Source organism: Lathamus discolor, chromosome 5, assembly GCF_037157495.1.
Source record: "Lathamus discolor isolate bLatDis1 chromosome 5, bLatDis1.hap1, whole genome shotgun sequence".
Taxonomy (NCBI): Eukaryota; Metazoa; Chordata; class Aves; order Psittaciformes; family Psittacidae; genus Lathamus; species Lathamus discolor.
In genome coordinates this window covers 51,817,695-51,845,656 of record NC_088888.1, presented here as the reverse complement: position 1 = coordinate 51,845,656, position 27,962 = coordinate 51,817,695, and the positions used below count along the sequence as shown (strand labels likewise).

Sequence of the window (27,962 nt, the reverse complement as noted above, 5' to 3'; positions counted from 1 at the left end):
GTTTATTTCGCTACATCATAGACCTTGGTCATCACTAATATTTAAAAATAAATAGAGCAGTGGAAACCTTAATAACAACCTAACCAAATAACACTAATAGTGAAGTGCATTAATATGTCCACACAATAGAGTGAAGCTAAAGGCCTGAGGTAGATGAGACTACCCTTTACGTAGGTGGCTCCTCCTGTGTCTCAAAGCTTGGTGAAAGGAGAGGCAACATAACCTCGGACACTTGTATGCCTACTTATAGTTCTTATGTTAATTGATGCTTGGAAATCTCACTTTCATAAATCAAAGTTACTAAGAAAAAAATATTCTGATATGCATATTTGCTTCAGGAATGTTGCATACATTAGCAATGATTTTTACTTTCTACATGCGCAGGTGTTTCACCCATGCTGTTTGCATGCTGAAGCTGATCCAAGATGATCCCACTACATGGTGTGCTAATGAGAGTATAATGCACATCCCTTCTGAATTAAGGCCTTGCCTTGATTTTTGTCTCCAAATATTTGTCATATAAATTTTATTGGTTGAGCCCAGTCACTCCTGATTTACAAAGCTTTAGCTGAGCCCACTGTCAGTTTTTTCTCCAGAAAACAATACATCTTTTGCTATCTGATTTAAAATATGTACTTTCCATTAATCATTAATAATTCCCTTCATCAGTGAGAATACTTTATCTGCAGAAAACTGCTCTTGGTACTTTTTTTGGAGGTAATGCACAGACATTGCTAATCAGTGTTCATTCAAAAGAGGTATCCACATGCTTTCCTAGTGATGCTGGGTATTTTATGAACAAAATGCTGGTGCTCACCTGCTGTCAGCTCACTTATCTTCAGCATTCTTTTATTGTTAAATAGCTACAGATCTTTGTGATACAATTCTTAAAAGTAACTGGTTGCAGCAAACATACTGCAGCCTGGAAGGAAAAGCTGGATTGTAAAACAAAATTTTCTTTAAAATCTTGTCTATACTATGAAAATATAATAATATTTTCATATTCTTCAATATAATAATATAATTATTAAGATATAGTTAATAGACCAGCCACAATGTCATACTTATAGATCAGATACTGCTAAGAGTACAGTACATCCTTAGAAAAATTTTGTTAACGCCTGTAGAAAAGCCATTGACTGTGAGAATGTGCTCTGTTTTACCCTTTAAATGAAACAGCAGGATTCCGTCTATTTTCTGCATGCTTTCATCTGCTAGCATTGGTGTATGGACAGGAGCTGTAAAGAAGTGGCCTTTAATTGTTATTGTCAGAGATGCTGAAATGGAGTGCTGCCCAATAATTCTGTCTCTAAACTCATTGGCTTCTTTCTAGAGGGTTACTTGGGGACTGGGGACAGACTTATGTATTCACTTATCTTTCCTGTTGCTTTTGGAGCATGATTAGATTTGAATTAATTAAATGAAATGGGGAAAGCTCTGGGGAAAGGGGAAAATATTGAAACCTGCTATGCTATTCATAGGCTCAGCATACCACAGAGGATGCTCTGAATATTCACTGACTGAAGATAAGAGTATTTGTCAATTATATTTCTGATACTGTGTTTAAAACTTAAGTGAAAGAGATGTCATTTCAAACGCATATTGTTTGAAGATCTATACTCAGTATGGTACCTGATGTTTGAAAGAATTGGAAGTTAAACGACACCAACATAGTGTGATTTTGAAAGAACACACCTTCCTCCTAGCCCAGAATCTGAATCCACTCCACCTTTCTGAATGTATTTCTGTCTACCATCTCCTGCTCTCGCCCTAGCACTGAACTGACAAGCACATCAGCCCAGCAGCATGGGTGGCACAAGCATCAGGGGCTACTGGTGACACAGAAATGAGGCACTCATTTCCGTCCAGCTCCCTGTGCCTGCACAATGCATGATGAAATGAAGTGGAAGGAGCCCAGCCCTGCCCTTGTATTCCTGCTGAGTGTCCTCTTTCCAAGGTGTGAGCGATGCCTAAGTGGTTTTGTAATTTACCTTGTGGATGAGTATCACTGTCTGCTATCACATTTTACTTGCATGCCTTTAACTTTTGATAGGAAAAGCAATGCTGCCAGTATTTGGTACCAATGGCAAACTGCCTGGCAGAGCTTCCCAGGTGGTTGTTTTACTGATGCATTCCACCATCAGGAAGAATTCCTGTTACTGTTATCATCTCCGTTTGCTAATTTAATTAAAATATCTGCTTCAGAACCTGAAATGAGGTTAGGTTTCTGTTACACCCCATGCTGTACAAAATTATGATGGATGATGGTTTCCAGCCTGGACAAGCTAATGGGTTAATTATATTGGAGAATCGCCTGTAAAACCTATTTTTTGTGGTTTTGTTTTTTGGGTTTTTTTTAAATGCATTGGCCATTTGCATGTTATTTAGTCTGGTACTTTCTAGCAGCAGTAATTAACATGGCAGAATATTTTAAATAAACAGAAAATATTTGTTTTCAATATTGATAATGTTTTAAAAACACACACACAAAAAAAAACCCAACAAAACAACAAACCAATAAAAATCCAACCAACCCAGGAAACTTCCCTTAAGTTTCAAAGACTGTATTATACTTTCATAATGAAATGAGATGACATTATTGTTTCAAATCTCAGTCTTTAATTAAGTAGTACCTACAAATACATAATATTTCTAACTTCAGCCAGACCACTTTGAAATTATAGTTATAAATTACATACAGTTAAATGGTGAAATATTGTTCAGATGAAGAAATACAGATCTACAGAAGGAAATATATTAAGAATAAGAAAATTTATGGACTTTGAGGTCAGCAGCCGGCTCTGATACAATCTGATAGGTTTTCATTTGGAAAATTAGGTCATTGTTGAGCAATTAATCATCATCTTACAGCACCTCCTTCTTTTCATTTTATAATTCATAATTACCTTCATTGCTTTTTGAAACCATGGAGAAGAAAAAAACAAACAAACATGCAAAGGGATCCTAACAGAATTTGGATAGATAAACCAAATAGACATCAAAAGCAAGGGCAGAGTGGGAGTTATAAGGATGCTGAATATATTGTTTAGTGATAGTTGTGAAATGTGATGTCAGAAAATGGGGAAAGCAATCCTGGCTACTCCCGGAGTTTTAGCAGCTTTTCCTTCTCACTTGTTTGCTCTGCCACTGTCACTGTACAAATCAGTCCTCTGGGCTCTGTTTTTAACTCTTTCCATCATTCCTGCCTGCTGTTTAGCCAAAAAGGAGACGTAGCAACAACCACATGGTGTTATGGCATAGTCCTTGTACAGCGGCATAGGTGATGGTAACCCATCAGGAGAATAAGGCTCATCCACTTCAACAGAAGAAAACTATAAAGACATGTGGTGAGGCTCAAAAAGAAGTGGCCAGTCAAGTGTGTTCATGGGCAAATACCCTCTGTGATCTGTTGAAGATCAATAGAAAATATACGAAAAAACAACTAGAAACTCGGTGGAAGTTCGCTTTCTCTATTGCTTTGGCTGCAGTGAGTTCAGAGCAAAAGGCATCTTTGAAAGATGTTGTTCAGGTGCCCCCACAACCTGACCCAGTTTGAGACTTGCAGATTTCTACATAGCTAAATGTCTAAACTTCCATTACATGCCTTGTTTAAACTCAGTGCCCCACAGCTGAATAGCTAGTGCAATTTTTTAGATGCCCAGATGTGTCCTCTCTAAATCCTGCTTCATTGGTGCTGGATGCTATCCCATGTAGATGTAGTAGGTTCCCTAAGGCATCTTAGGTAGCACTAGACAAATGATTCATATCCTGTAAGTATTCACTAACTACAGCCTGAGCTTAAAAAGAAATTCTGGCTATGCTATCATCAGTGCATAGGCTTTTACCATAATTAAAAACACCTACCCATACACATTAAGAGTCTTAATCTAAAAACTTGTCCCACAGTCTAGGTCTTTCAAGATGTACCACAGCTTCCCTATATATTTCTATGGTAATTTAACACCTGAATTTTTCTAAGAATCCGATTCTGCCTTTCACTCTTTAGCCTGGTTGCTTGGGTTTGGTACCCTTATTGTCAAAAATCTACAGCTATATGCAGTAGGGGTCAGATTTTTGCCTTCTGCTACAACATGAGTAAACAGAGGAACAGCAGAAGCAGCTGTGGCTTCTGTCCTAAGAAACAGTGAAGATTAATATAGCAAACTGGGGTGTTACCCAGTGTCTCAGACACTGAGAGAGTGAAGTGGGACTGAATGACACTCCAGCTCCAGACATAAGACTTCATAAAGGTCCCAGTTTAAAAACACCAACATTTTACAGTCACTTTCTATTCAAGACATCCCCGAAAATAGCACAAGCCCTTTTTTCGTCTCCTTCCTCCAGACATGTGCTTCAGTGTTAAATATTTTAAATACCGATATTTTTTCTGACTGGGGTCTTAAGATTATGGTTAAAACCAAAGAGTTTGAGATAAACGTATCACAACAGATTACAACATCCCAAAGCTATAGCTCATTTGTACTAGTAGAGGAAACTTTCTTGCCATGCAAAAAGCATAACGATAAGATAAAAAAAGAGGGGAAAAAGTTTTACCATTTAATCTATTGCATACATTAAAACAGGCAGCTGCTACAAGAATCACCATATTGCACTGATTTCTCACAGAATATCTGCTGCACAATTCCTCTCTTTTGTTCATACACACATGGAGCCTGATTCAACTGCCTGCAGCACCCAGTGAAAAACTGTCCACTTTTTGCAATATGCCATGGGGCATCTGCTGGTCTCTTACTGTTAGTTGCATGCTTTCTGTTGTCTGTTCTCTTTGTGTTTGTCACTCAGAAAATATGCAGCTGACTCTGAGATGGAATGACCTGTTTTAGAAGCCACTAAATATTTGAACAACCTTCAAACCTAGAATAGTTTTACATACAATTAACAGAAAAAGAAGACAAAATTATTAGAGCTGCTGTTTGGCTGCTTGTTAATTCTGTATAGAAGAGTTACTACTGCTTAGCACATTTTTTTTTTCTGATAAAATGTTAATAGTAATGAGGTAGAAAATAGCTTGCTTATGAATAGTACAGAACTTCACCATGCAGCTTGCTGTTGAACAGAGGTCTCAACTTACCAGCACCTACAGATTTAAAATTGGCCTTGTGAAAACATATAAACATAGCTGATATAAACTGAGAACCTATGCTGGCATTTTTTGCACAACCCAGATATGTAGGCATATGTTGTGTCTGTGAGCAGACCTACTCATTTCTTTGGAAGCAAGCAAACAAAAGAGCATGTGGAGTCTCAGGATTGCCAAGGAAAAGAAAACAAAAGAACAAAACATAAAACACCATGACACCTACTGGTATCTGGAGTTGGAGTATGCTGTGTGTTCCGTGTCCTCTTCCCATTTCTTCTCCCTGCCTTTATGCAGTAGGAGTAGAAAAGATACAGAGCAAGGCAAAAAGGGTTTTCATAGTTAGGGAGTGTCCTCCTTGCACACGCAGATCAAGCAGGCACATATTCTATGGGTTTCAATAAACACTACTCTAATTCAGAATAGTATCTCCCATATGTAGCCTTTGGCACAGGGGTGCATCCCTTGGGCTAGAAAAATAGTGTAAAAAATAGTGGTGTAACTGAGGACTAGTATGGAGAAGGTCTTCTTTGGAGCTGGCTACAGCTAATTTTCAAACACTTGTCGGAATCGCATAGTGCAAGACCTTAATAAGGTGTGTCCGCAATATGTGTTGTGGAAGGTGAGTCACAGAATGGCATGTGTATTTAAATTGCAGATGTGCCCAAGCCAACTGTTAAAAAGAAGTTATAAAATAAGAAAAGAAATACTAGCTAAATGGATATTGAAGAATATTCATGAGAATATATATGTATGAAATAGCCTACAATATTTTCTACAGTGCACATGAAGGCTTTGGTCATTCCTGGTGCAAGTCTACTGTAGATGTTCTGGAGCAAAAGATCCCATGAGTTAAGACTAGTTTCACAGCTTTCCTGAACCAGCGGTAGGAAAATACATAGATCAAGGGATTGCAGGCAGAATTGAAATAAGCAAACCAAATTAGGATGTCAAACAGAACTGGGGGGGTAATGAAATCCAGAAGACTGTCTACCATAGTGTCAATAGTAAAGGGAAACCAACACAGGAGGTAGACTCCTACAGCTACCACAAGAGCCTTTGCTGCCTTTCTTTCAGTCTTAGATGCTCGCATGTGTAGCTGAGACAAAGTACTTTTACTCATGTTGTTTATCAGCCTGGCTTGTTTCTTAGCAACAGTAAATATTTTTACATACAAAACTATCATTACTAGGCAAGGGAAGAAAAATACTGGGAAGTTCAACCACCCCCAGAGCTTGTTGAACAGCAGCTGACAACTGCCAATACAGGGCATGTCTTTCAGGAAATGGCCCAGTCCTTCTACGATCGCTTTAGTATAGAGAAGGATAGAGGTATAAGTCATAGGCACTGCCCACCCCACCCCAATGTAAATGAAGGCCACTTTGATGGTGAACTTGGTGGGGTAGAGCAAAGGTTCACAGATAGCACAGTACCGATCAATGGAAATGAAACACAGATGAAATATGGAGGTCAAGCAAAAGACTGTGTCCAGAAATGTGTGCAGCCTACAGAAGTCATCTCCAAAATACCAGCAACTCTCTACAGACCGAATGGTGCTGAAGGGAAGCACGGTGAGCCCCAGGAGGAGGTCAGCAAGCGCAAGGGAGAGAATCAGGAGGTTGGTGGGCGTGTGCAGGACTTTGAAATAGAAAACGATGATGACAACAAGGAGGTTCCCCAGCACCGTGATCAGTGTGCCCAAGGCACAGGCCACATAAATGGCCAGCTGGACACCAAAGGGGTATAAGGTCCTGTAGCAGGAGCCATTCATCTCGTAGCACAAGGTGACAAGCATCTCCTCCTTAGCACTGGGGCTCTGGGGTGAACTCATGCCAGCCTGCCCACGTTCCTTTGCCTCCCCCAGCTCTGCCACAAACCTGGAAAAGGATTCACCTCCCAGCAGAGGTGACAAATGACTAACCTGAAAAAAGGTGATAAAAAATCAGATTAGAAGGAGAGATGTCTTTTAACCAAATACTTTTATTAAAGCCATCAGGCAGTTTCTGTATTTCAAGTGAAAAAATGAGCCTGATTTATCTGCTTTATATCTCTACTGAAATAAAGCAGCTCCAGATCAATGTATTCAATTCTTGTGGCAACATTTTTATATTACATTTTGGTTTTCTTTCAGCCAATACCATGGGTAGTGCAGGAAATGCAGCAAATACAGAGGTGTGTGAACAAGCAGTCAATAAAGAGAAGGTCTGACTTAGAAAGAAAACCAGTGCTGAGTAACAGGCATTGCAAACCAAAGCTCCTTAAGAGGTTTGAAAGCTTATTCTAGTATAATGGTACACTAGTTCTTTTTAATTTCCCTGAAAAAGAAGTTCCAGTTTAATTATGGACCTTTTTATTTAGTAGAAACTGTGAAGTGATTATTCTAAACCAAGTAATATCTGATGGCAAAGGGAAACTCCTCAGGCTAAGTGGCTCATTTTATAGTTTTCTGGCTATGGGGATATATGTCGATATCCACTGTGCTGATGGCAGGAATAGGCAAGGCAAACAGAAATATTGTTATATGCCCTAAAGATTGCCCCTGTTTTATACTTATGAAATTGCTATTTAAGTTTTAAGGTATACAATTTTTTATTTGAACTGCAAGAAACATACAATATTAATGTATTATAATGGATTATTCCAGTAGTCTTTTAAATAAATCAGATAGATAACTGAATTATATGATTTTTGACAGTAAGCCAACTACAGTTAAACACATATTTGTCTATAGGTACTATATGTATTTTTGTTCTGGAAATTATTGCTATAATAGCTGGAAATTATTCCCACTTTTCTCATCCTTCTCAGCAGCAGCAAAAACATAATAGCAAACTTCTCAACTCTATTTCCATAAACTTTAAAATCAGGAATACTTACAGTAAGATTTCTCTTTTCATTGAATTAAAGCTGTACTGCAGTGGACAGAAATCCTTTTCTATGTACATGTCTACTGCCTGAGTGGAAAGCATGAGATGTTATATAAACCAGATATAGTCCCCATAGGTGACTAATATGCCTTAGGGGCACAGCGAGACTGTTGTGTATTTGGCAAAAAAATTGCCATTTTCTAAGAAGTTTAAATGCACGTGTGCTCTGCTGCTGTTGAAACTCTAAAGATTTACATCATTGTTTGCTGTGTTCCTGCAAGAAAGCGTAGTTAATGCCAGCTCATCCTGGGAAGCATCAGTGACTCTCACCCTGTGGAGGAGTTCCTTGCCTGTTCCTGAGCCTTGGCCTCCCTAAAACCATGCCTTTCACCCCAGAAGGAGGTACATCAGGTACCTCTGGATTTTCCTTGCTTCCCCATAGCAGTCCCCATTTCTATTCTGCAGTATAAGCTGGCAGAAGAAATGGGTTCAGCAGCTTTCATTCCTGGATGATTTTATGACATTCCTTTGACACAATGGTCCATTTTAACATTGACATTACAGAGACAAATATCACTCAGGAAAGTCTGAAATTTTTCATCTTAGGCAAGATACGGGGTTTCAAAACAAGCTTCCAGTTTCTCAGTGAATGTTTTCCTGGTGCTCAGATCCTCCACTCTCGTCTCCTGCTCAGTCCGGACAATCTCATGCAAGCTCCTTAAGGGACTCTGATGGTACATATTTCAGAACTTGTCCTCTTCTTCCCTGCTTTGCAATTAGTTATTTTACAAGGTCTCCAATATGACTGCCATCCTTCATCTTCCCTACTTTGAGTTTCTTAGGTTAAGAAGTTGCCTGCTGCCCAGCTACCCTCATATCTCTCTTGATGCTTTTCAGTCACTGTGCCAAAGGCTGATGATGCCCAGCAGAGAGACTGTTAGAATAACACTGAGGCAACTGTTTAGGCTGAATTTTTAATATGAGAAAGAGCAAAAGTCAGCATTGATTTCCCTATCATTCTGTTTTATATCAGGACATGCACAGCAGCTATTAGAATAGGAATTGAAAAACTCCTACAAGAGCAAGAGCAAGATTTTTTTTTTTTTTTTCAGTTTTGCTTCAACAACAATTTAAGGCAGCATTTCCAAGGTATTAAAAACCCCAGTGCACAAGGATATTGCTTGGGCATAGTTCTTTGAAACACTGTGCTTAGCTGGAGACTTGCTGTAAAACTTCAGTTTGTTGGGGTTTTTTTTTGTTTTTTTTTTTGTCTTTTCCTGTTTCCACATTTTAATAAGTGATCATTTATATTAAGATTGTCAGAGGCTTTTAAATAGCTCTTGATATTAACAATAGAGTTTTTGTTCTTGGTGCTCTGACATTTCATTAGTTTTAATTCTTCCTGTATTTTGTAAACAATAAAGTATAATTCTTATACAAGTACTTTGTCATTGAAATTCCAAGTACAATCATGTCTTGTCGAAATACTTAACCTGTCTAGCTAGATAGCTGTCATGAAGCTTCTGAAGTGGTTATCACCACCCCTAAACGGAACAACATGAAACAAAATGGTCTCAGCTTGCCCTTTCTGTACACATTACTTGTTGGAATTGCTTTGCATTTTTTCCCCTGCCTTCTCATCTGGTCATGGGAAAAAAGATCAGTTCATGATTAAGAGAAGGCTCAAATAGTGACAATGTAGGTCTTTATTCTTTGGAACAAGAAGAGCATTTAACGTGTACCAGTTTCAAATGTAAGGATGCTATCATATAATAAAAAATGCAATGATACTCAACATGTTTGTTCTATTTACCCTTCATTCTTCAGACAAAGCTGCTGGATAGTCTCAAACTCAACTTCTGTTGAATGTACTATGCAGCCTAGCACGCCACAGGAAAACACACACCAAAAAAAAAAAAAAAGGATAAGTGTGCTATCTGATATGGTTTGATCTGCAGTGAAGAAGACATGCATAGCCACTATCTTCTTATATTGAAGCTCCTGGAAATAATCTCTAAGATCTAAATTCATCTAAGTAACCTTTGAGTCTGACTTCCTTAATATAGAACAAGACAATTTCAAAGGATTATGGACTTTCTAAGAGGGACATCATTAGTGCCCCTTTGCTGCGAAATTGTTCTTCACAGCTTCTAAAAGAGTTAGTCTGAGATCCCTAAATAGAACATAGTAGCATGAGAAGGCTATGGGCTTACTAAGTTGACCTACACTGAGCTAACAAACATGAATCTTCAATCTTGCATCACGTCTATTACAGCCATATATCACTTATAGTGCAGCCTTTTGTTCTCCCTTCTAGTAGTGAACAGTTGTCATCTCTGGAGAAGTCGCATTCAGTATGAGTGCTTTATCATTACTGCAGAGTAGCAGAAATGTTTGTAGAGTAAATACTCACTCTGCCCTCATTCTGTCACGTGTAGTGCACCCAACCTCTGTGCAGACAGTCTCCATAGGGTGCAGTATATGTATTTTCTTCACATTTCTTACACAAATAGCAACATTTGCCCCAGTTTTGAAACTATTGAAAATTCTTGTCCACAGTACTCATAAGAAATTGTTCCACCTGTTGCATCCCATTTTTATGTGCTGTTATGTTGTCCTGCTCTTTGTTATACTGGTCTGTGTTCTGTCCATTGAAGTGCTTTATAGGACACACCTATCTGAGCAGTTTTAGAAGCAGTATCTCTGAAAGTTAACTGTGGCAGCTTAAAAGTGTTAAAAGTGGAAGTGAAGGCAGAAAGAGAACTCCTCACTGGTGTTGTCCATATTGGTCCAAATTAGTCAACTCAAGGATTAAAGTCGATGAGATTGTGGATTAAAAAAGAGTTTAAAAAAACAATATTTTAGTTCAGGAAGTTAATAAAAAGAATAACTAAATTCAAATATTTTATCTGTTATCTTTGAAATCAACAACTCACATATTTGTTTCAGTCTAAGATTGTTTCAACCAAACTTAAAATGTTTTTCTTTCAGTTTATTGATGTTATTATCAATTTATTGTCTCCTCCTTTTTTTATCATTTATCTGAAATTTGAAATTAGTAATATCATCATAAAGTGAAAAATGCCAATACTTTACCACCTTAAAAACATAATCTTTTTCTGTCCAAACTTTTTTTCCGAATATGGCTGCAAAGTGCATTTTATAGTGAAGTTGGTGTTTAGTGATGCAGCAGAGAAACTGTGAAAGATATGACAAACGCAGTCAAAATACACACAGAAAAAAGTTGAACATGACATGGTCTGATTCAAGAGTTCTCTGAAGAAGAATCCATTAATAATAGGTGTTGAAGGTAATCCCAAGGCTGCAAAAGAGGTCTGCATGTACAACCTATTTAGCCCTTCCCCAGAGATCCCAATTCTTTTTGCTGTTGTTTGCAGTGAGCAAAACACATCTCAACTGGGACTAACCTAATCAAAACAAGCCATATGTCAATAGTGTCTGTTAATTCACATTTCAGAAGAAAAATTAGAAGCTTAAGATATTTTAAGCTGGTAAAAAAGAAAAGGAGGAGGAGAAGTGTTGCACTGCACAGCACTCACAGAAAAAAATGAATGAAGATTTAATACTGAAATACAAGCCAGCAAGTAGCCCAGCCTGTGAAAAGCATCAAATGGCCTTCAACCATCTGAATGTGGTCCATGCAAAGCTGCCTTTTTACACTGGACAACTTTTTAGTGTCACAAAGTGGACAGCAGTGGCTGAACTCTTCAGGGCAAGGAGCAGGAGAGCACATGGCAGGTATTAGTTTAAATATCCTTTTGCATATTAAAATCCAAAGCTGCTTTGAGCACTGTTTTTCTCCATCCTACATTTTGGTGTAAATGTGTAATTAGAATATAAGTGAAAGTACTTCTCCTTTCTTACCAGGAAAAAAAATAATTAATTCTTGGGGTTTATATAGCTAAAAAGTCATGGGTGTCTCTTCAGGAGCTGCACATCCTTTTCTATATCAGTTTTCTCTGCAGTGCTTCATCGATGCTTTGTTGCTGCTGCAGCCATGTAGAGTGGCACACAGCTGATCCAGTAGAAAGATGGTTTGAATAGGTTACCTACATGGAAGAATAAGTAAATAATTTTAATATATTAGTTACAGCTGTATATGCCTTTTCTTCAGGAGTTTCTTGGAACAGTTACTTTTATTACTTAATTGTAACTAAAACTAATTAAAATGTGGGGGTTTTTTACAAAAAAAAACAAACTATACCTAAAAATTTGATGCTGACCAGTGAGCATTAATTTACCTGAACTTATCAGACTTCTTTAGCGCATTTTCATTTTGAATGTAAAAAGAATGTTTGTAAATTAAAACCTAAAGATCTAAATTGAAGTTTAGATCTTGAAAAATTTATTTTGGAAATGCTACTGCAGTGTTTCTAGAGAATTACATTTGGATGTTTTATGTTATTGCTTACTTAACCCCCCGATCATGCCTGCCTTCAGAACCGTAGTTATATCAAGTGACTTCATGCTAAATATTTGTTACATGCTCTGCAGTATTAAGGTATAAACTAGAAAGCAGCACAGAGATCGCAAAAATAAGTGAACCTGTTTCTCAAAAAGCTTTCAGCTGGTGTTTTTGCAACCCAAGGATTTGATATTCTTTGTTTTCCTTTTTTTTTTTTAACTCCCTCCTTAATAAAAGATGTCAACCTTCTCCAGAAAGCCAACTGTATCCTGGGCTGCGTCAAAAGAAGTGTGACCAGCAGGTCAAATGAGGTGATCCTGCCCCTCTACTCTGCTCTCGTGAGACCTCACTTGGAGTATTGTGTACAGTTTTGGTGTCCTCAACATAAAAAGAACATGGAGCTGTTGGAATAAGTCCAGAGGAGGGTCACAAGGATGGTCAGGGGACTGGAGCGCCTCCCGTATGAAGACAGGTTGAGAAAGTTGGGGCTGTTCAGCCTGGAGAAGAGAAGGCTGCATGGAAACCTCATAACAGCCTTCTGCTATCTGTAGGGGGCCTACAAGGATGCTGGGTAGAGCCTTTTTTATTAGGGACTGTAGTGATAGGACATGGGGTAATGGGTTAAAACTTAAACAGAGGAAGTTTAGATTGGATATAAGGAGGAAATTCTTTCCTGTAAGGGTGGTGAGGCACTGGAACGGGTTGCCCAGGCAAGTTGTGAATGCTCCATCCCTGGCAGTGTTCAAGTCCAGGCTGGACAGAGCCTTGGGCAACATGGTCTAGGGTGGGGTATCCCTGCCCATGGCAGCGGGGTTGGAACTAGATGATCTTAAGGTCCTTTCCAGCCCTAACCATTCCAGGGTTCTACGATTCTACGGTTCTCTTTAAAGCTGCTTTTGCTTGTAGACTCCACAAGGGGGTAGGAAAATCCTTTCTCACAGTTTATGCTGTGACAGAAAAGATCGGGGAAATAAAATAAAAATAATAAAAAAAGTGATTTAACTATTCTGACTGCAAGCAGGCACTACAGATAATACCTGCAAGTTGCTGAGCTGCAAACCATTAAAAAATAAAAATATAGCACTTGTTTGAATAAAGTTCACTGGCTTTGAAGACACCTTTGAGTATTACACTTAGAGGCATTGCAAAAGGGAGGCTGCTGGTGGATTACCTGCTGGGATGCTTTTAAGCAGGTCTTGCTATCCTGCATGTTGAAACTGGAATGTACCAGAGAGGAAAAGGATCATGGGGGTCTTCTCAGACTGAAGAGCCCACCTGGATGTGGGAACTTGAACTCCCTCCTGAATCCAGGATTGGAAATGTATTCTTCAAGGGCAACATTAGCTCTTGGTGGAATCATTTGCGATAAAAAACGTACAAGAAGTCCTAACACTTCTGACTGCTTCCCTGAGGAGAAGAACATGGTCTAGGTTTAATATAGACCAGAATTCATGCTAAAACAGTGCACCGTGCAGGGTGGAAAATAGATTAAGTGGTGAGCATGTGTTTCAGAAAAACTAAATAAACCAAAACAAACAACTTCACCTATTGATATTTAAGGAGAGGAATAAATAAAAATATCTACAGTGCTTGCATCTGAACATAAATGGTATACCTCATCGAACTGAATGTTAACAAATGTTATAGTAAAAACCACAGACACTCAACTCAGGTTCTCCTGTGCACCAGCAGAAAAAAAATCCCTGTTACTCTGCCCCAGGTTTTGTGCAAAGCAGTGTTTCGTTTAGCACTAAGTTCGGCACCAGCATCAAGCTTAACAGCAGGTGAAAAAGCATGGCATGCTAGAAAGTCCTTCAGGGACCGAATCCCACCATCTGACAGATCTGACAGTCCCCCTGGCCAGAAGAACTAGCAAAGAAGATCTAGCTGCAAGCTGCAAGTTGGGTAGCAAGACTGACTAAGTAGATACTCCTTTAACATCCAAGGGCATACACTGGACACGCACAAGGACATAACACACTGTAGCCTCACAGATAGCTCAAAAGTGTTCCTTGGAGATTTCTGGGAGAAATGTTGTCTTTGTAAGAGATGTAATGTATTGGGCTGAATCTGAATGATTTATGCTATATGTTAAAGAAGTAATTCAATTCTTACTTAAAATGTCTCTGACTGCGTCATATGTCACCAGCTAGACATGTAATATGTAGAATTTTCAGAAATTCCTTAATGTGGACTTAGAGCCTCAATTAGACACCTAACATTAACTTAACAGAATCATAGAATCATAGAATCAATTAGGTTGAATTTAAGATCATCAAGCCAACTGATACCCCAGGACTGCCAAGCCCATGTCACTAAGGGCAAACAGACGTCCCATCAAGATGTCCCCTCATGGCTGCCCCTCATGATATCCAGTCGCAGGCACCCCTTATCTGTCTTGTAGTGGCCCACACTGTAAAGCTGCTGTCCCTAACCCCCGTGCCAACCCCCACACCCAATGGCTGGTGCAGCTATCCTCTCATGACTGCCCCTCACCCCTCATGGCCATCCCTCACATCCTATGGCTGCCCTTCTTTCCACTCACAATCATCGCTCATGGCCGCCCCTCCTTTCCCCTCATGATTTCCCCGTGGGGCCGCCCCTTCATTCCCCTCATGATCTCCGCTCAAGATCATCTGCCCTCATGATCTCCCTTGATGGCTGCCTCTTCTTTGCCCTCATGATCCTCCCTCATGGCCACCCCTCTTCTCCCCTCATGTTCTCCCCTCATGGCTGCCCCTCCTCTCCCCTCATGATCTACCCTCAAACCGCCCCTCTTCTCCCCACATGATTGCCCCTCATGGCCACTCCTTCTCTCCCCTCATGATCTACCCTCATGGCTGACCCTGCTCTCCCCTCAATATCTCCCCTCATAGCTGGCCCACCTTTCCCCTCATAATCTTCCCTCATGACAGCCTCACAACCCTCATGGCTGCCGCTTCTTTTCCCTCACAGTCTTCTCTCATGGATGCCCCTCTTCTCTCCTCATGATCTCCCCTCGTGGCTACCCCTTCTCTCCCTTTATGATCTCCCTTCACGGCTGGTCCTTCTTTCACCTCACTATCTCCCCTCATGGCTACCCCTCCTTTCTCCTCACAATCTTTCTTCATGGCTGACCCTCCTTTCTCCTCACAATCTTCCCTCACTGCTGACCCTCCTTTCCCCTCACAATCTTCCCTCATGACCACTCTTCCTTTCCCCTCACAATATCCCCTCGTGACAGCCTCACACCCCTCATGGCCATCCCTCCTTTCCCCTCACGATGACCCCTCATGGCTGACCCTCCACTCCCCTCATGATCTACACTCATCGCCACCCCTCTTTTCCCCTCGCAATCGCCCCTCATAGCTGATACTCCTTTCCTCTCAAAATCTTCCCTCATGTCGGCCCTACATCCTTCATGGCCACCCCTTCTCTCTCCTCACGATTGCTCCTCATGGCTGCCCCTTCATTCCCCTCAGGATCTACCCTCATTGCCACCTGTCTTTTCCCCTCATGATCTACCCTCATTGCCAACTCTCTTTTCCCCTCATGATCTCCCCTCATGGCTGCCCCTTCTCTCCCTTCATGATGTCCCCTCAAACTATCACTCCTTTCCCCTCACAATCTCCCCTCATAGCCAAACCTTCTTTCACCTCACAATCCCCCCTCAAGACTGTCCCTCCTTTCCCCTCACAATCTCCCCTCATGGCAGCCCCTCCTCTCTCCTCATGATCTTCCCTCATGGCCACCCTTTCTTTCCCCTCACAATCTCCCCTCGTGGCTGCCCCTTCATAGAATCATAGAATAGTTAGGGTTGGAAAGGACCTTCAGATCACCTAGTTCCAGTCCCCCTGCCATGGGCAGGAACACCTCACACTAAACCATGTCACCTGAGGCTCTGTCCAACCTGGCCTTGAACACTGCCAGGGATGGAGCATTCACAACCTCCCTGGGCAACCCATTCCAGTGCCTCACCACCTTCACAGTAAAGAACTTCTTCCTTATATCGAATCTAAACTTCCCCTGTTTCAGTTTTAACCCATTACCCCTTGTTCTATTGCTACAGTCCCTAGTGAAGAGTCCCTCCCCAGCATCCTTGTAGGCCCCCTTCAGATAACCTCCCCTCATTGGCTGCCCCTCCTCTCCCCTCATGATTTCCCCTCATGGCTGCCCCTCCTTTCCTATCATGATCTACCCTCAAATGGTCCCTGTTCTCCCCTCATGGCTAAAGCTGCTCTCCCCTCACAATCTTCCCTCGTGACGGCCCCGCACCCCTCATGGCTGCCCTTTCTCTCTCCTCACGATTGCCCCTCATGGCTGCCCCTTCATTCCCCTCAAGGATCTCCCCTCATGGCAGTCCCTCCCCTCCCCACATGGCGATCCCTTCTTTTCCCTCACGGTCTTCCCTCATGGCTGCCCCTCCTTTCCCCTCATGATCTCCCCTTATGGCCACCCCTCCTCTCCCCTCACAATCTCCCCTCGTGGCTGTCCCTTCTTTCCCCTCACGATCTACCCTCATGGCTGCCCCTCCTCTCCCCTCATGATCTCCCCTCATGGCCACCCCTCCTTTCCCCTCATGATCTCCCCTCATGGCCAGTCCTTCTTTCACCTCATGATCTCCCCTCATGGCCAGTCCTTCTTTCACCTCATGATCTCCCCTCAGGGCTGGCCCTCCTCTCTCCTCATGGTCTTCAAACATATTATTTTAACATATTATTATGTGACTAACTGAAAGGATTAAAACCCACTCTGCAGAATCCTTGAGTACAGTGGCAAATACTGCTGGCAGCAAACTTTGTGAAGACAGTTAGAAAGGATCTGTAATTGCCTCCAATCTAGTGTTATATTTATATTTTCACGGCCTGTCGTCTGGCTCACTGTTTCACAGACATCTAGTGTTTGTTAGCTTTCAATGAAAACTCCTCATGGGGCAGTTTTTAACACAAACACAGAGCTGGTGGTGTGCAGCTTTCTCTGAAGAAGCCACATTGAGCTGCATGGGGACATGAGCTGTCACAGCTGGCTGCATCCACACCACCTGGCACGGACCTTCCCACTCCCTGTGAGCACCAGCACATTGCCGGCTCTCTGTATTGCCCCCAGATACAGTGTATTCGATGTGGTTCAGTGTTTATTGTATCCAGCCCTGCTCTGTTCCCTGCTCTGGCTGTTCCGCTAGTGGCAACTGTGCACAGAGAGAGTGTTTTCATCCAGTTAAAGACCTTGGGTTTATGTTTCCTATTACAAAAGGTGAGAGCCTTACACACCACCCCAAACAAGTCTGTGACCTGCCAGCTCTTTTGCTGTCTCAAGTGTTTTAGGGTTGGAGTTGAAACTGGGATTCTCCAGATCCAAAGTAGAATGAATGCCTCCATGCTATCACATATCCAGTAAAAAGTTTTCAGCAAAGGAAATGACCAGCTGTCACTGGCATGCCGTACTAATATAGATTTAATAAGCCAAGAAGAGAATAAACATGTGAGTGGCTTTTTGGTAGTCACACTTCAGTAAGGGTATACACTATATGCACACTGTGAAAGGTAAGTCAGAGGTACAACTCCAAATCAAAAGACTGCAGCAGCTGCATTCTGTAATGACAACTCAGCCAACCTGATTTTAAGCATGTTAACTCTGACAGTGACTCTTACTGTCTTCAGAGGGAGATCAGCATGGCAAGGACCTCAATTAGAGGCTCCAATTCAGTATGAAAGTATGGTGGGCTAGATAGGGTGGGCTGTCAGCAAGCAAATTTTGTAACATCTTGAGGCTGACACCTAAACAAAGAAAGGACAAGCACATACCTGAGTGTAAGCAGTACTCTCATTCCCAAGTATTCCTTCCCAGGTACAAAGCACGCAGAGGATTGGAGCTGACAACCCAGTTCTGCTGTTTTCAGGGGAAAAGATCAACTTCAAGCCAAAATTACATCCAAATTCTATTTTCTTGGGAATAACAGCAGACTCTATACATCTGCTAATGTCCCAGTCACAAAAGGGTAATGAAGAGTCTCACCATATGAGCTTAGGATGTACTCAGTTTAGGAGATTATTGATGGTGAACCTCAGGAAAGATTAGATGCATATATACAAGGTGAGGTGAAATACTGAGTTTATGGACTGCATGTAGGTACTTTCTGAAGTTAGAAAACCAAATATATTAAATATTCTAGAAAGACAAACTTCTGAAACACTATCAGGACATTAAAAAGGAAACACAACTGGTAAACAAATATATCAAATGAGTCTGCTTTTATTAAAGAAACAATAAGATGATTTTACAGGACTGAATTAAAATTCATATTGCATTTCAGGCTTTTACTAATATGGATAATTCATATTATTGAATACTGAATATTCAGCGATTTTATATGTACATATAATGAATATTTAGTAACCCACATTTCTTCATTTCTAGAGCTGCTGTCTGTAGTAGAATCTATTACTGTGACTGATCTTCAGCTAGAAGTTTTATTGTATGAAAATATGAGTTAAATATCTTGCCTTTTCAGCCATATTTAAATGTTTTACGAAACCATGGTTAGAAAAAAACATATTAATGGATTACAGAAAGAATTTAAATACCCAAACCAGTTTAGAGCATCAAACAAAGGTAAAGGAGTAGAGAAATTTAAAAATGGATCAATTAAGATAGTGGAAAAACAAGGAAATCAGCATATTAAGAAACCCAGCATAACTATACTCAAAGTCATTGCAGCTTTCCTATCTTTATTCCTAGAAAGATCATTTGTCTTATTTTTTGTTTGCTTTTGTGCCTGCCTCAACTCACATGTGTGCCTTCGGGGTACTGTAAAAATTTTAACATAAATCCCTATCATTATACAAGAAGGGGCAAGTAAACCAACTGTGAATAAAATAGTCCCCCATAGTTTGTTGAACATAATAGGACATGAGCTCGAGCATTTAACCAGCATTTCATAGCCCTCAATTCCAAAACCATAAGCTTCTGAGAAAACCACACCAAAAACAAAAGCTGCAGGCGCTGACCAGCACGCTACTAGGACTTGTTTTATGGTGATGACAGTCATGGTGCTGGTGTAATGCAGAGGACAGCAGATTGCATAAAACTGATCCACAGCAATGGAACAAAGATGGAAAATGGAAAGTAAGCAGAGCATGAGGTCGAAACTGTAATGAACTTTGCAGAACGTCATCCCAAAATACCAGCGGTTCTCCGCAGACCTCACCATGCTATAAGGCATAATGGCAAAGTCCAGCGGTAAATCAGTGTCAGCCATGGATAGGATGAGGAAATTGTTCTGAGAACAGACCTGCTTGAAATATGAGATAGAGACGACTATGGCCAGATTCCCTAAGACGGTGAGAAAGAAGGCTGCTGTTATGCATAGATACATTATCGCTAACACTCCAGGTGACCTAAAGGTCTCAGAACAGGATCTATTTCCAAAGTCAGAGCAATGTGTCTGATCACTTGAGTTATTTGAAGAAAGCATAATCAATCCTTTATTAAACTTTTCTACTGGAGATGCTGTTCCATAGGCAGATTTATTTTCACAAATTTCTGTAAGATTCCAAATCCTAACATGAGAATACAATATGAAGTAAGTCAAGAGCATGAATTCAATTACAAAGTGAAATGCGATAATTCTAATGCAATTTTTTTTCTTGGCTTAAACAGGGACCAACTGCAACCAATTATTTTTCTGAAATGGTACATAAAATCTGATAACTGAAAACTATTATAAAATTCATTGCAAATAATATTTAAACCAAAGTAGATAAACTTAAGTAAACTTAATTGCATCTTAAAATAACTAAATTGTATGGTAACATCCATTTTATATTGTGCATTCTATTGTATCTGGAACATTTTGTAAAATACTGTTCTTGTATTCTACATACATCATAACATTAGTAATTTTAAACCATTAGAAGAAAAAGATGCATAAACAAGAAAATGTCCAAGTTACTTCAGTCAGTAAATACTGTATAGGAATTATTTGCCTCTTAAATCCTAGAATACTGATTTTTTCTATAGAAGAAATGTTATACAGGCTGACATGCCTCAGCTTTCTTGGAGATTTCAGTTAATGAACTATTCAACTAAAATGCTCATCATAGGAGTCACAAATCAGTTGACAAAAACTGCCTTTCCCAAATTATCTATGATGTTAAACTCACCTACTGTGGATTATGAAGTACTAGCAATGAATGCATCTAGTGGAAATTGGTTGTAAAATTGATATGATAAAAAATAATTTGTTTTCCTACATATACACTTGTTTTCTATCATTACAATTCCACTAACTAAAAGGGAATGGAAATAGGATGAGTTTTGTCTCCTGTAATAGACTGTGGTCCAGCTGCAATAGTTATAAATGAATAAACTAATGAGTATTTTCAAGGAGCAATATATTTCCTTCATTTATCTAGGGAGAGCCAGACCCATTTCTTCCACCTCTTTTCCTGATAGATTGTTTTAGACTAAGAGCAAATTTAGAAACAGAATCAGAAAAAGATACTCTTCTCCACAGCAATTTAACCTACTTAAAAGGAACTTGGGAAGCAGCTTGGTCCATGGAATTTTTCCAATAAGTATCATCCTGGAATTAAGAAAACACAGAAACACAGCATCGAAAGATTGAAAAGAGTGCTTGGCAGTCAGTTTTATAGGATAATCCTACCTGCATCTCTTTTAATAAAACCATCAATAAATTCTTGAAGTAGATGTTTTCCTGGTTTGTTATTTTCCTGCAAAACTGCAATGTCAGTAAAAGGAAGACCATCTCCATAACTTGGCTCAGATCGATGAAAAGTGGAAATTTATTTTTCTTTTATGACATTACATTTAATTCCCAGGAAATTTTGAGTTTAAAATATGTATATAATTTAGGGGTTTACATCAACAGGAGATAAACAAAGACAAGTGTCTGATTCCCAAGACCATTATTTTTGTCTGCTCTACTAACTCATTTATCCAATGTATAGAGGAGCTATATTGATGAATTAATGTTTGAAAGGAGAGGCTAAGGGTGAAGGTGAATGAAAGATATTCTGGCTTCTATTTATCTTAGTAGCCATTACATTCTTTCACATTTTTTGGTAATTACAATTTCTAGTGAAACTTAGAAATGAAATATTTACTAACCTTGAAGATTGCCATCTTGTAATTTAACAGGCTGCAGTGGCACTTTCTCTCATGCTGACTGCATCTGTAGCTTTCATGTGATGTACAGAAAGTCTTCCCCATCCATTGCAGAAACAGATAAAATGAAATGTTAATTCAGGTCAGTCTATCATCTGTTATTGGACAATCCATTATTTATAAAGAAATAAAAAATAGTACAGGTAGTATTTATTTGTTACAAGAAAAGACAAAATTAATTCATAGTTAATGTAAGTGGAGTCCTCTGAGGTTAGAGGTGGATGTTCAGATTTAGTGCTGAGGCTTTTAGAATCATAGAACAGTTAGGGTTGGAAAGGACCTCAAGATCATCTAGTGCCAAGCCCCCGCCATGGGCAGGGACACCTCACAGTAAACCATGCCACCCAAGGCTTCATCCAGCCTGGCCTTGAACACTGCCAGAGGTGGAGCATTCACAACCTCCCTGGGCAACCCATTCCAGTGCCTCACCACACTAACAGGAAAGAACTTTCTCCTTATAGCCAATGTAAACTTCCCCTGTTTAAGTTTTAACCCATTACCCCTTGTCCTATCACTACAGTCCCTGACGAAGAGTCCCTCTCCAGCATCCCTATAGGCCCCCTTCAGATACTGGAAGGGTGCTATGAGGTCTCCACACAGCCTTCTCTTCTCCAGGCTGAACAGCCCCAACTTCCTCAGCCTATCTTCATACGGGAGGCGCTCCAGTCCCCTGATCATCCTCGTGGCCCTCCTCTGGACTTGTTCCAACAGTTCCATGTCCTTTTTATGTTGAGGACACCAGAACTGCACACAATACTCCAGGTGAGGTCTCACAAGAGCAGAGTAGAGGGGCAGGATCGCCTCCTTCCACCTGCTGGTCATGCTCCTTTTGATGCAGCCTAGGCTACAGTTGGCTTTCTGGGCTGCGAGCACACACTGAAGCTGGCTCATGTTCATTTTCTCGTTGACCAGCACCCCCAAGTCCTTCTCTGCAGGGCCGCTCTGAATCTCTTCTTTGCCCAACCTGTAGCTGTGCCTGGGATTGCTCCGACCCAGGTGTAGGACCTTGCACTTGTCATGGTTGAACTTCATAAGGTTGGTATCAGCCCACCTCACAAGCGTGTTGAGGTCCCTCTGGATGGCATCCCTTCCCTCCAGAGTATCAACCGGACCACACAGCTTGGTATCATCAGCAAACTTGGTGAGGGCGCACCCAATTCCACTGTCCATGTCAGCAACGAAGATGTTAAACAAGACCGGTCCCAACACTGATCCCTGAGGGACACCGCTTGTTACTGGTCTCCAGCTGGACATTGAGCCATTGATCACAACTCTTTGTGTGTGGCCATCCAGCCAGCTCTTTATCTTTTGCAGGTGGATTGAAAATGCATTACAAATCCAAAGGTAAATGACTGCTGTTCAGCACAGATGGGATTTTTATCTGTGATATATAGTGTGTAATGAGAACAGGACAGAAAATAAACATGTCTTTAAAAATTAATTAAGGGAATATTAAGAACGCTTAAAGGAGTCTACCTTTATGGTAGCTGCTTTGAAGACAAAAAAGGAAAATTTTTCTTGGAAATAAAATACAGATCTCTGGGATGATCTACAACAGCATTATTTGCAGACTCTTCAAATAGTAAAATTTTGTCAGCATGTACAGCAGAACTACTTTGTCTTTGAGATCTGACAGTATTTTTGAGACAGGCATGTCTAATAACTTTATTTTTAAGTAATCAAGTGGGAGATATGCAAGTTTTACACAAATGATCCTTTACTGAAAGAAGTAACTAAAACATTAATCTTTGCAGAAAAATAAGAATAAAAAAATTATCTGTGGAAAGAGGCTATAGTTGGAAAAAACATTACCTTCAGAAAGCAGTGTTCCATGTGCCTCACCATTGATCCTCATTTCCGGATGGGACAGAAGACAGTGGTGGGAGAACAATTTGACACCTCACCTTTCCGAAATGAAATGTCTAAAACCTGCTAAGAAATGTACAGGAACTGAAGCCTTTTCAAAAGAAACTGTTTAACTGGATTAAAGCAAGACTACAGAAAGGTTCTTAGAAATTGTCTTTGAAAATTAGTCATGTGAGGCACTGCTGTACTGCAAAGGCAGCATGGAGGGAAAATTTTTGTAGCCATCATTTTCTCTGGTAAAGCAGATGAGTTTTATTACAAATGAGTTAAGCCTATGAGTTTCCTACATGTTGTACCTCATAATTTCCATGCTCTTCTTAATTATTGATTGGTGAGAAATATTTGGTTAATTACTAACTGCTCTTATTCCTCTGGGCTGTCTTCAGCAAAGCAGAAATCACAGCAATAGAGAACAAAATGCAAGCTCAAATTTTCTCAATAAATATTTTCTCCTGATTGTAACTCAGAAAGTATGAAGGGTTTAGGATGCACTTTGTTTTCAGTGATCTCTCTTTAATCAACAGGTATCTTCTAGTCAATTGTGGTGAGTACGCAGTGTTAAAGGAGATTGATTTTTCCTATACCTATGGGAAATAAGAAGTTGAGACATCTAAGAGTGGGTGGTAGAGCTCCCACTGCCTAAGTTACCCATGGATCTGGTCTCTTAGGAAATTATTTGTTTTGCAAAGGCTGTTGCATAGTTATCACACAGAAATATTTTCAATTTCCCATGCAGTTGGCTGGATTTAAAATGGCAGCATGAAGGTGAAAAGATCATATTAAAAACCCCACAAAGTAGGAAATCACACTTAATTGGAAAAACCTGGTTATGCAAGACTATGTAACATTATGCAAGACTCAGCAAATATTATGGGAATTACATTTCACAGAATTGCAGAGTGGTTGAGGTTGGAAGAGTGCACTCTGCCCATCATCTAGATCATTAATGAAGATGTTGAACAGGATTGAACCTGCTCTTAACCCCTGGGGTACACCACTAGCTGCTGGCTTCCAACTAGTCTTTGTGTTGATGATCACCATACTCTGGGCCTGCCTGTTCAGCCAATTTTCAACCCCCTTCACTGTCTGCTAATGCAGCCTATACTTCATTACCTTTTTTATGAGGATCTGATGGGGGCCAGTGTGAAAAGCCCTACTGAAGTTCAGGTAGACAGTATACACTGCTCGTTTCTCATCTACAAGGCCAATCATTTCATCATAGGAGTTTATAAAATTAGGCTTAATGGAAACAGACTAGTAAAAAAAGCACTTGCATATGCTGTAGGCATAATCTTTTTCTGAATTAGATGTAGTGTGAAAGTAGTGTTATAGATAACTAAGATGATCAGAAAAACAGAAGTAAAAGACTTGTAGAACACAAAGTATCTTATGTTTGACTGTATCTAGTATTTTCTTCCTTGTTGAATGAGTATTAATGCATTGCAGATGACAGAGATGGTGCAGTGTGAACAACCAGCAGAAGTTAATGATTTAGGGAAAGCCACATACTTCGTAATATTTACAGTTTGACAGCCCATTCTTTTCTGTTTGAACACTTCACTGACGTATTTTTTTTATTGAGCAGTTTAAGTTACCCCATTTTAGAGCAAGTTTCCTTGTGAGGCTTCTAGAAGGGTCCTGCTTGGAGAGTTGGTGCTCCTTCTCTTCTCCCATGCTGCTGCACCTGAGACCATGAGAGTCTCAGCTGCAGGTTGGACCACCATGCATAAGGCCATAGCAGGTGGCAGTCTACAGACTGCAGCACTGTGTTACAATCACAAAAACACAAGCTACAGGCACTGAGGCAGAGGAACAGGAGCCAGTGCATGACTCGGAAGTTTACTGTCGGTTTTGAGCAAAGTATGAGAGGAAGGTGACATTGCAAATTATGCTCACCCGCGGCAAAATGAACAGACATAGGTTTACTGGTGAAACAGAGCCTTTCATCATGCTGGAGTAATTGCTTTACACAAGTTTTTAGGGAAGTTAAAACATATGAAATCACCCACTGGAGACTCATTTGTTTTGCAAAAGGTGGCCATCTGGGAAGTGTTTAATAAGGTCACTAATTAAATGTGTTGATAAGGAATTTAACAATACCCTTTGCACTTCATTTGCATGATGACAGTTTGAGATTGCAGTAAGGTACATTCTGATTCACCAGACCTAACTCAGAATATGATCAGACAACAGCATGAAGCATGTTTTCTTGTGCTCTCCTAATTTATCAAAGTCTTGGCTTCAAATAGAGTCCCTGCAGCCTCATTAACACATCTCATTTGTACATTCCCCTCACAGCAAAAAATAGGTTTGCCCTGCCGGTGCTTACAGCTAATGAGAGAAAGTAACCTGGGACTTCATTAAAGTTGCTCTGCTAGAGAAGGCACTCTCTAAACAGAAGGCAAGGAGGCTGTCTGGGGAAGTGCCACTTTTAGTTAATAGGACACCAGAGGAAGAAGTTCTTTCTGAAACTTTCTGAGTTGTGCCATGCACATAGCTGGCTTATAATGTAGGTTATTAAGATTAAGAAAAACTGTCTTCTGTGTGTAAATGAAGGTCACCAGCAGTCTGTGTGTGAAAGCCTCGTTATTTCTGCAGAGAATAAATGTTGGTGACATCTTGGCTAGACTTTCTTGCGGGACAGTTTTTGGTCTATAAGCTGAAAATTTCTCCTTCCACAAGAATTCATCTTGTAGAATTCTACAATTTCTTCTTTTCCTTTACACTACATTGACAAAAAAACTTTTCTGTCCTTTTGCTGTCGAGATATAATGTAAAAGCCTGACTAATCTGAAGCTTTACCTGCTGTATAAGCGTTTCTTTTCTAGCTGTGTCTAGATTATTTCAGTACTAGTAGTTTAGCATTGTTATGTGTATTTATTACTGGTTTTAGCTAAAGCACAAACATGGAGAGAAACATTTTCTGAACATTGGTTTAGACTGTATCTGAGGAAACAAATATTGCTGTCCTCTTGTGTATATAATAGCATGTCCCTTTTGCAAGTCTGTCCTCTTACAAAAGTTTTTAATGAAAGTTATTTCAGCATTTGGCAGCAATATTCATCGTTGAAAATCTGGTTTTCCTTTAATTACAGAAAAATAGTATTATTGTGAAAGATAAAGAACATTAGCATAGTAATAGTAAAATTATTGCTATGGTTTAAAATGGTTGTTTAAGTCAGAAAAATATTGACATTGCAATTCGGCCAGTACTAGTGTATCCTATCTGCTTCAGGTCTTTGCTGCCTCTGATTATTCTGGACAGAACACACCAGCATAACTGATTTTTTGCTATATTGAAACAAATGTTATTACAATCACACCATGCCATTAGAAGCTAAATAGAAGCTGAATGTAGATGATCAACTGTATCTTGCAAAACCCTGACAGCCTACCTCTTAATAGCCTGTGATATAGAGAGGAATTTTCAAGTGGTGTCAGGCAGTGAAACCTGAGTGAGGGACAGGGTTCATCTAGAGGCACTCTCAGGTGTACAGGACGCATGGAATCCGAGTATATTTACTTACTGTTTGGGTTGCCATTTGCTTACCCTTTTTTCTGTACACTAATGTTTAACACCATCTCTGCTCTTTTTTACCTCACTTTATCACTTCATATACCTTTTCCTTCACCTCTGGTTAGTCTCTTCATGTTTCTTTTCCTGGCTGTCATTCCTTCTTCCAATATGGTTAAACAGTCTATGAAGCCAACCAGAAAACAAATAAGGTGCTATCTCTAATTTTTCTTTTAGATTTAAAATATTAGTAACTTTTTCTCTATTGTTCTTTGACAGAGAAAATGTTTAGATTAAAGAAATAGTCTCCTATGGAAACTATTTATGACAAGAAATTCTTGCTTTCAGGGGATTTTTTTTTTTTTTTTTTACTGTAGAACAGAAAGAAGACTCCGACCAAAAGACTGAGCAAATTGAGATCAAGTATGCAATTTTGCTTGAAATGGAAACAAAATAAATCAAAACCCAAATGGCAAACTCTTCCAATGAGGTGAACACTGAAGAATATTTCAGCAAAAAAGAGAACACTTCCCTTCCATAACTAATTACAAAGTTTAAAACTTAATAAAATGGAAATATGAGGAAGCATATTTTTAAAAACCTGTTCTCCTACCTTTCTCCCTTCATGCTGGGTAGAAGTATGCTCTTGTCACTCAGTTGCTTTCAGCTGATTGAGTGGCATTCCTTCCTTTTAAAAACCTTCTCAAAAGACAGCTGTGCCTCTTCACCATCATAGCAATTCTGGGTAACTCAAATATTGTGAGAACAGGCACATAATCCACAGGTGGAGTGGCTTCCAGAAACCCAAGGCTTATTGCTGGAGAATGCTGGGTGCAATGAATAGTGTTCTTAGCCCCTTGTCTCAGGAGCAGCTGTTAAAGTAGCTCAAACTGTTCATTTTGCTACCTACTTCAGAACAAAATCGTGGCTGTGATGCTCCTATTTGTTTAACCGGCCTTATTTATAGGTAAATTAAACTAATTTGAAGTATGTTTACTCTCTTGATTAAATGTTGTGGTCACATTG

At 39.9% G+C, this 27,962-nt stretch overlaps 2 protein-coding genes across 2 annotated transcripts; both read right to left on the bottom strand.

Annotated features, from left to right (window-relative positions):
• Positions 1–5,897: 5,897 nt before the first annotated feature.
• On the bottom strand, positions 5,898–15,573 carry LOC136015946 (trace amine-associated receptor 5-like). The gene is made up of 2 exons (XM_065682598.1): positions 15,313–15,573; positions 5,898–7,019 (listed from the first exon to the last, which is right to left on the bottom strand). Exons 1-2 carry the CDS (start codon positions 15,571–15,573, stop codon positions 5,898–5,900), a joined length of 1,383 nt encoding a protein of 460 aa, XP_065538670.1.
• A 3,088-nt stretch (positions 15,574–18,661) lies between these two features.
• On the bottom strand, positions 18,662–27,591 carry LOC136014325 (trace amine-associated receptor 2-like). The gene is made up of 5 exons (XM_065679108.1): positions 27,550–27,591; positions 23,369–23,485; positions 21,500–21,592; positions 20,899–20,954; positions 18,662–19,929 (listed from the first exon to the last, which is right to left on the bottom strand). The coding sequence occupies exons 2-5, from the start codon at positions 23,399–23,401 to the stop codon at positions 19,041–19,043; spliced, it is 1,071 nt and encodes a 356-aa protein (XP_065535180.1). The 5' UTR covers positions 23,402–23,485; positions 27,550–27,591; the 3' UTR covers positions 18,662–19,040.
• Between the last annotated feature and the right edge of the window lie 371 nt (positions 27,592–27,962).

Coding starts and splice junctions, on each gene's coding strand:
- LOC136014325 (XM_065679108.1), bottom strand. CDS start 23,401: ATGGTGAGGCACATGGAACACTGCTTTCTGAAG. Junction 21,593..23,368: donor TGGAACACTGCTTTCTGAAG/GTAATGTTTTTT, acceptor TGGATGGGGAAG/ACTTTCTGTACATCACATGA. Junction 20,955..21,499: donor ACAAGATGGCAATCTTCAAG/GTTAGTAAATAT, acceptor TCTTAATTCCAG/GATGATACTTATTGGAAAAA.
- LOC136015946 (XM_065682598.1), bottom strand. CDS start 15,573: ATGAGGGAAGATTGTGAGGGGAAAGGAGGGTCAGCAGTGAGGGAAGAT. Junction 7,020..15,312: donor AAGCGGCAGCCATGAGGGTT/GTGAGGCTGTCA, acceptor ACCTTTTTTCAG/GTTAGTCATTTGTCACCTCT.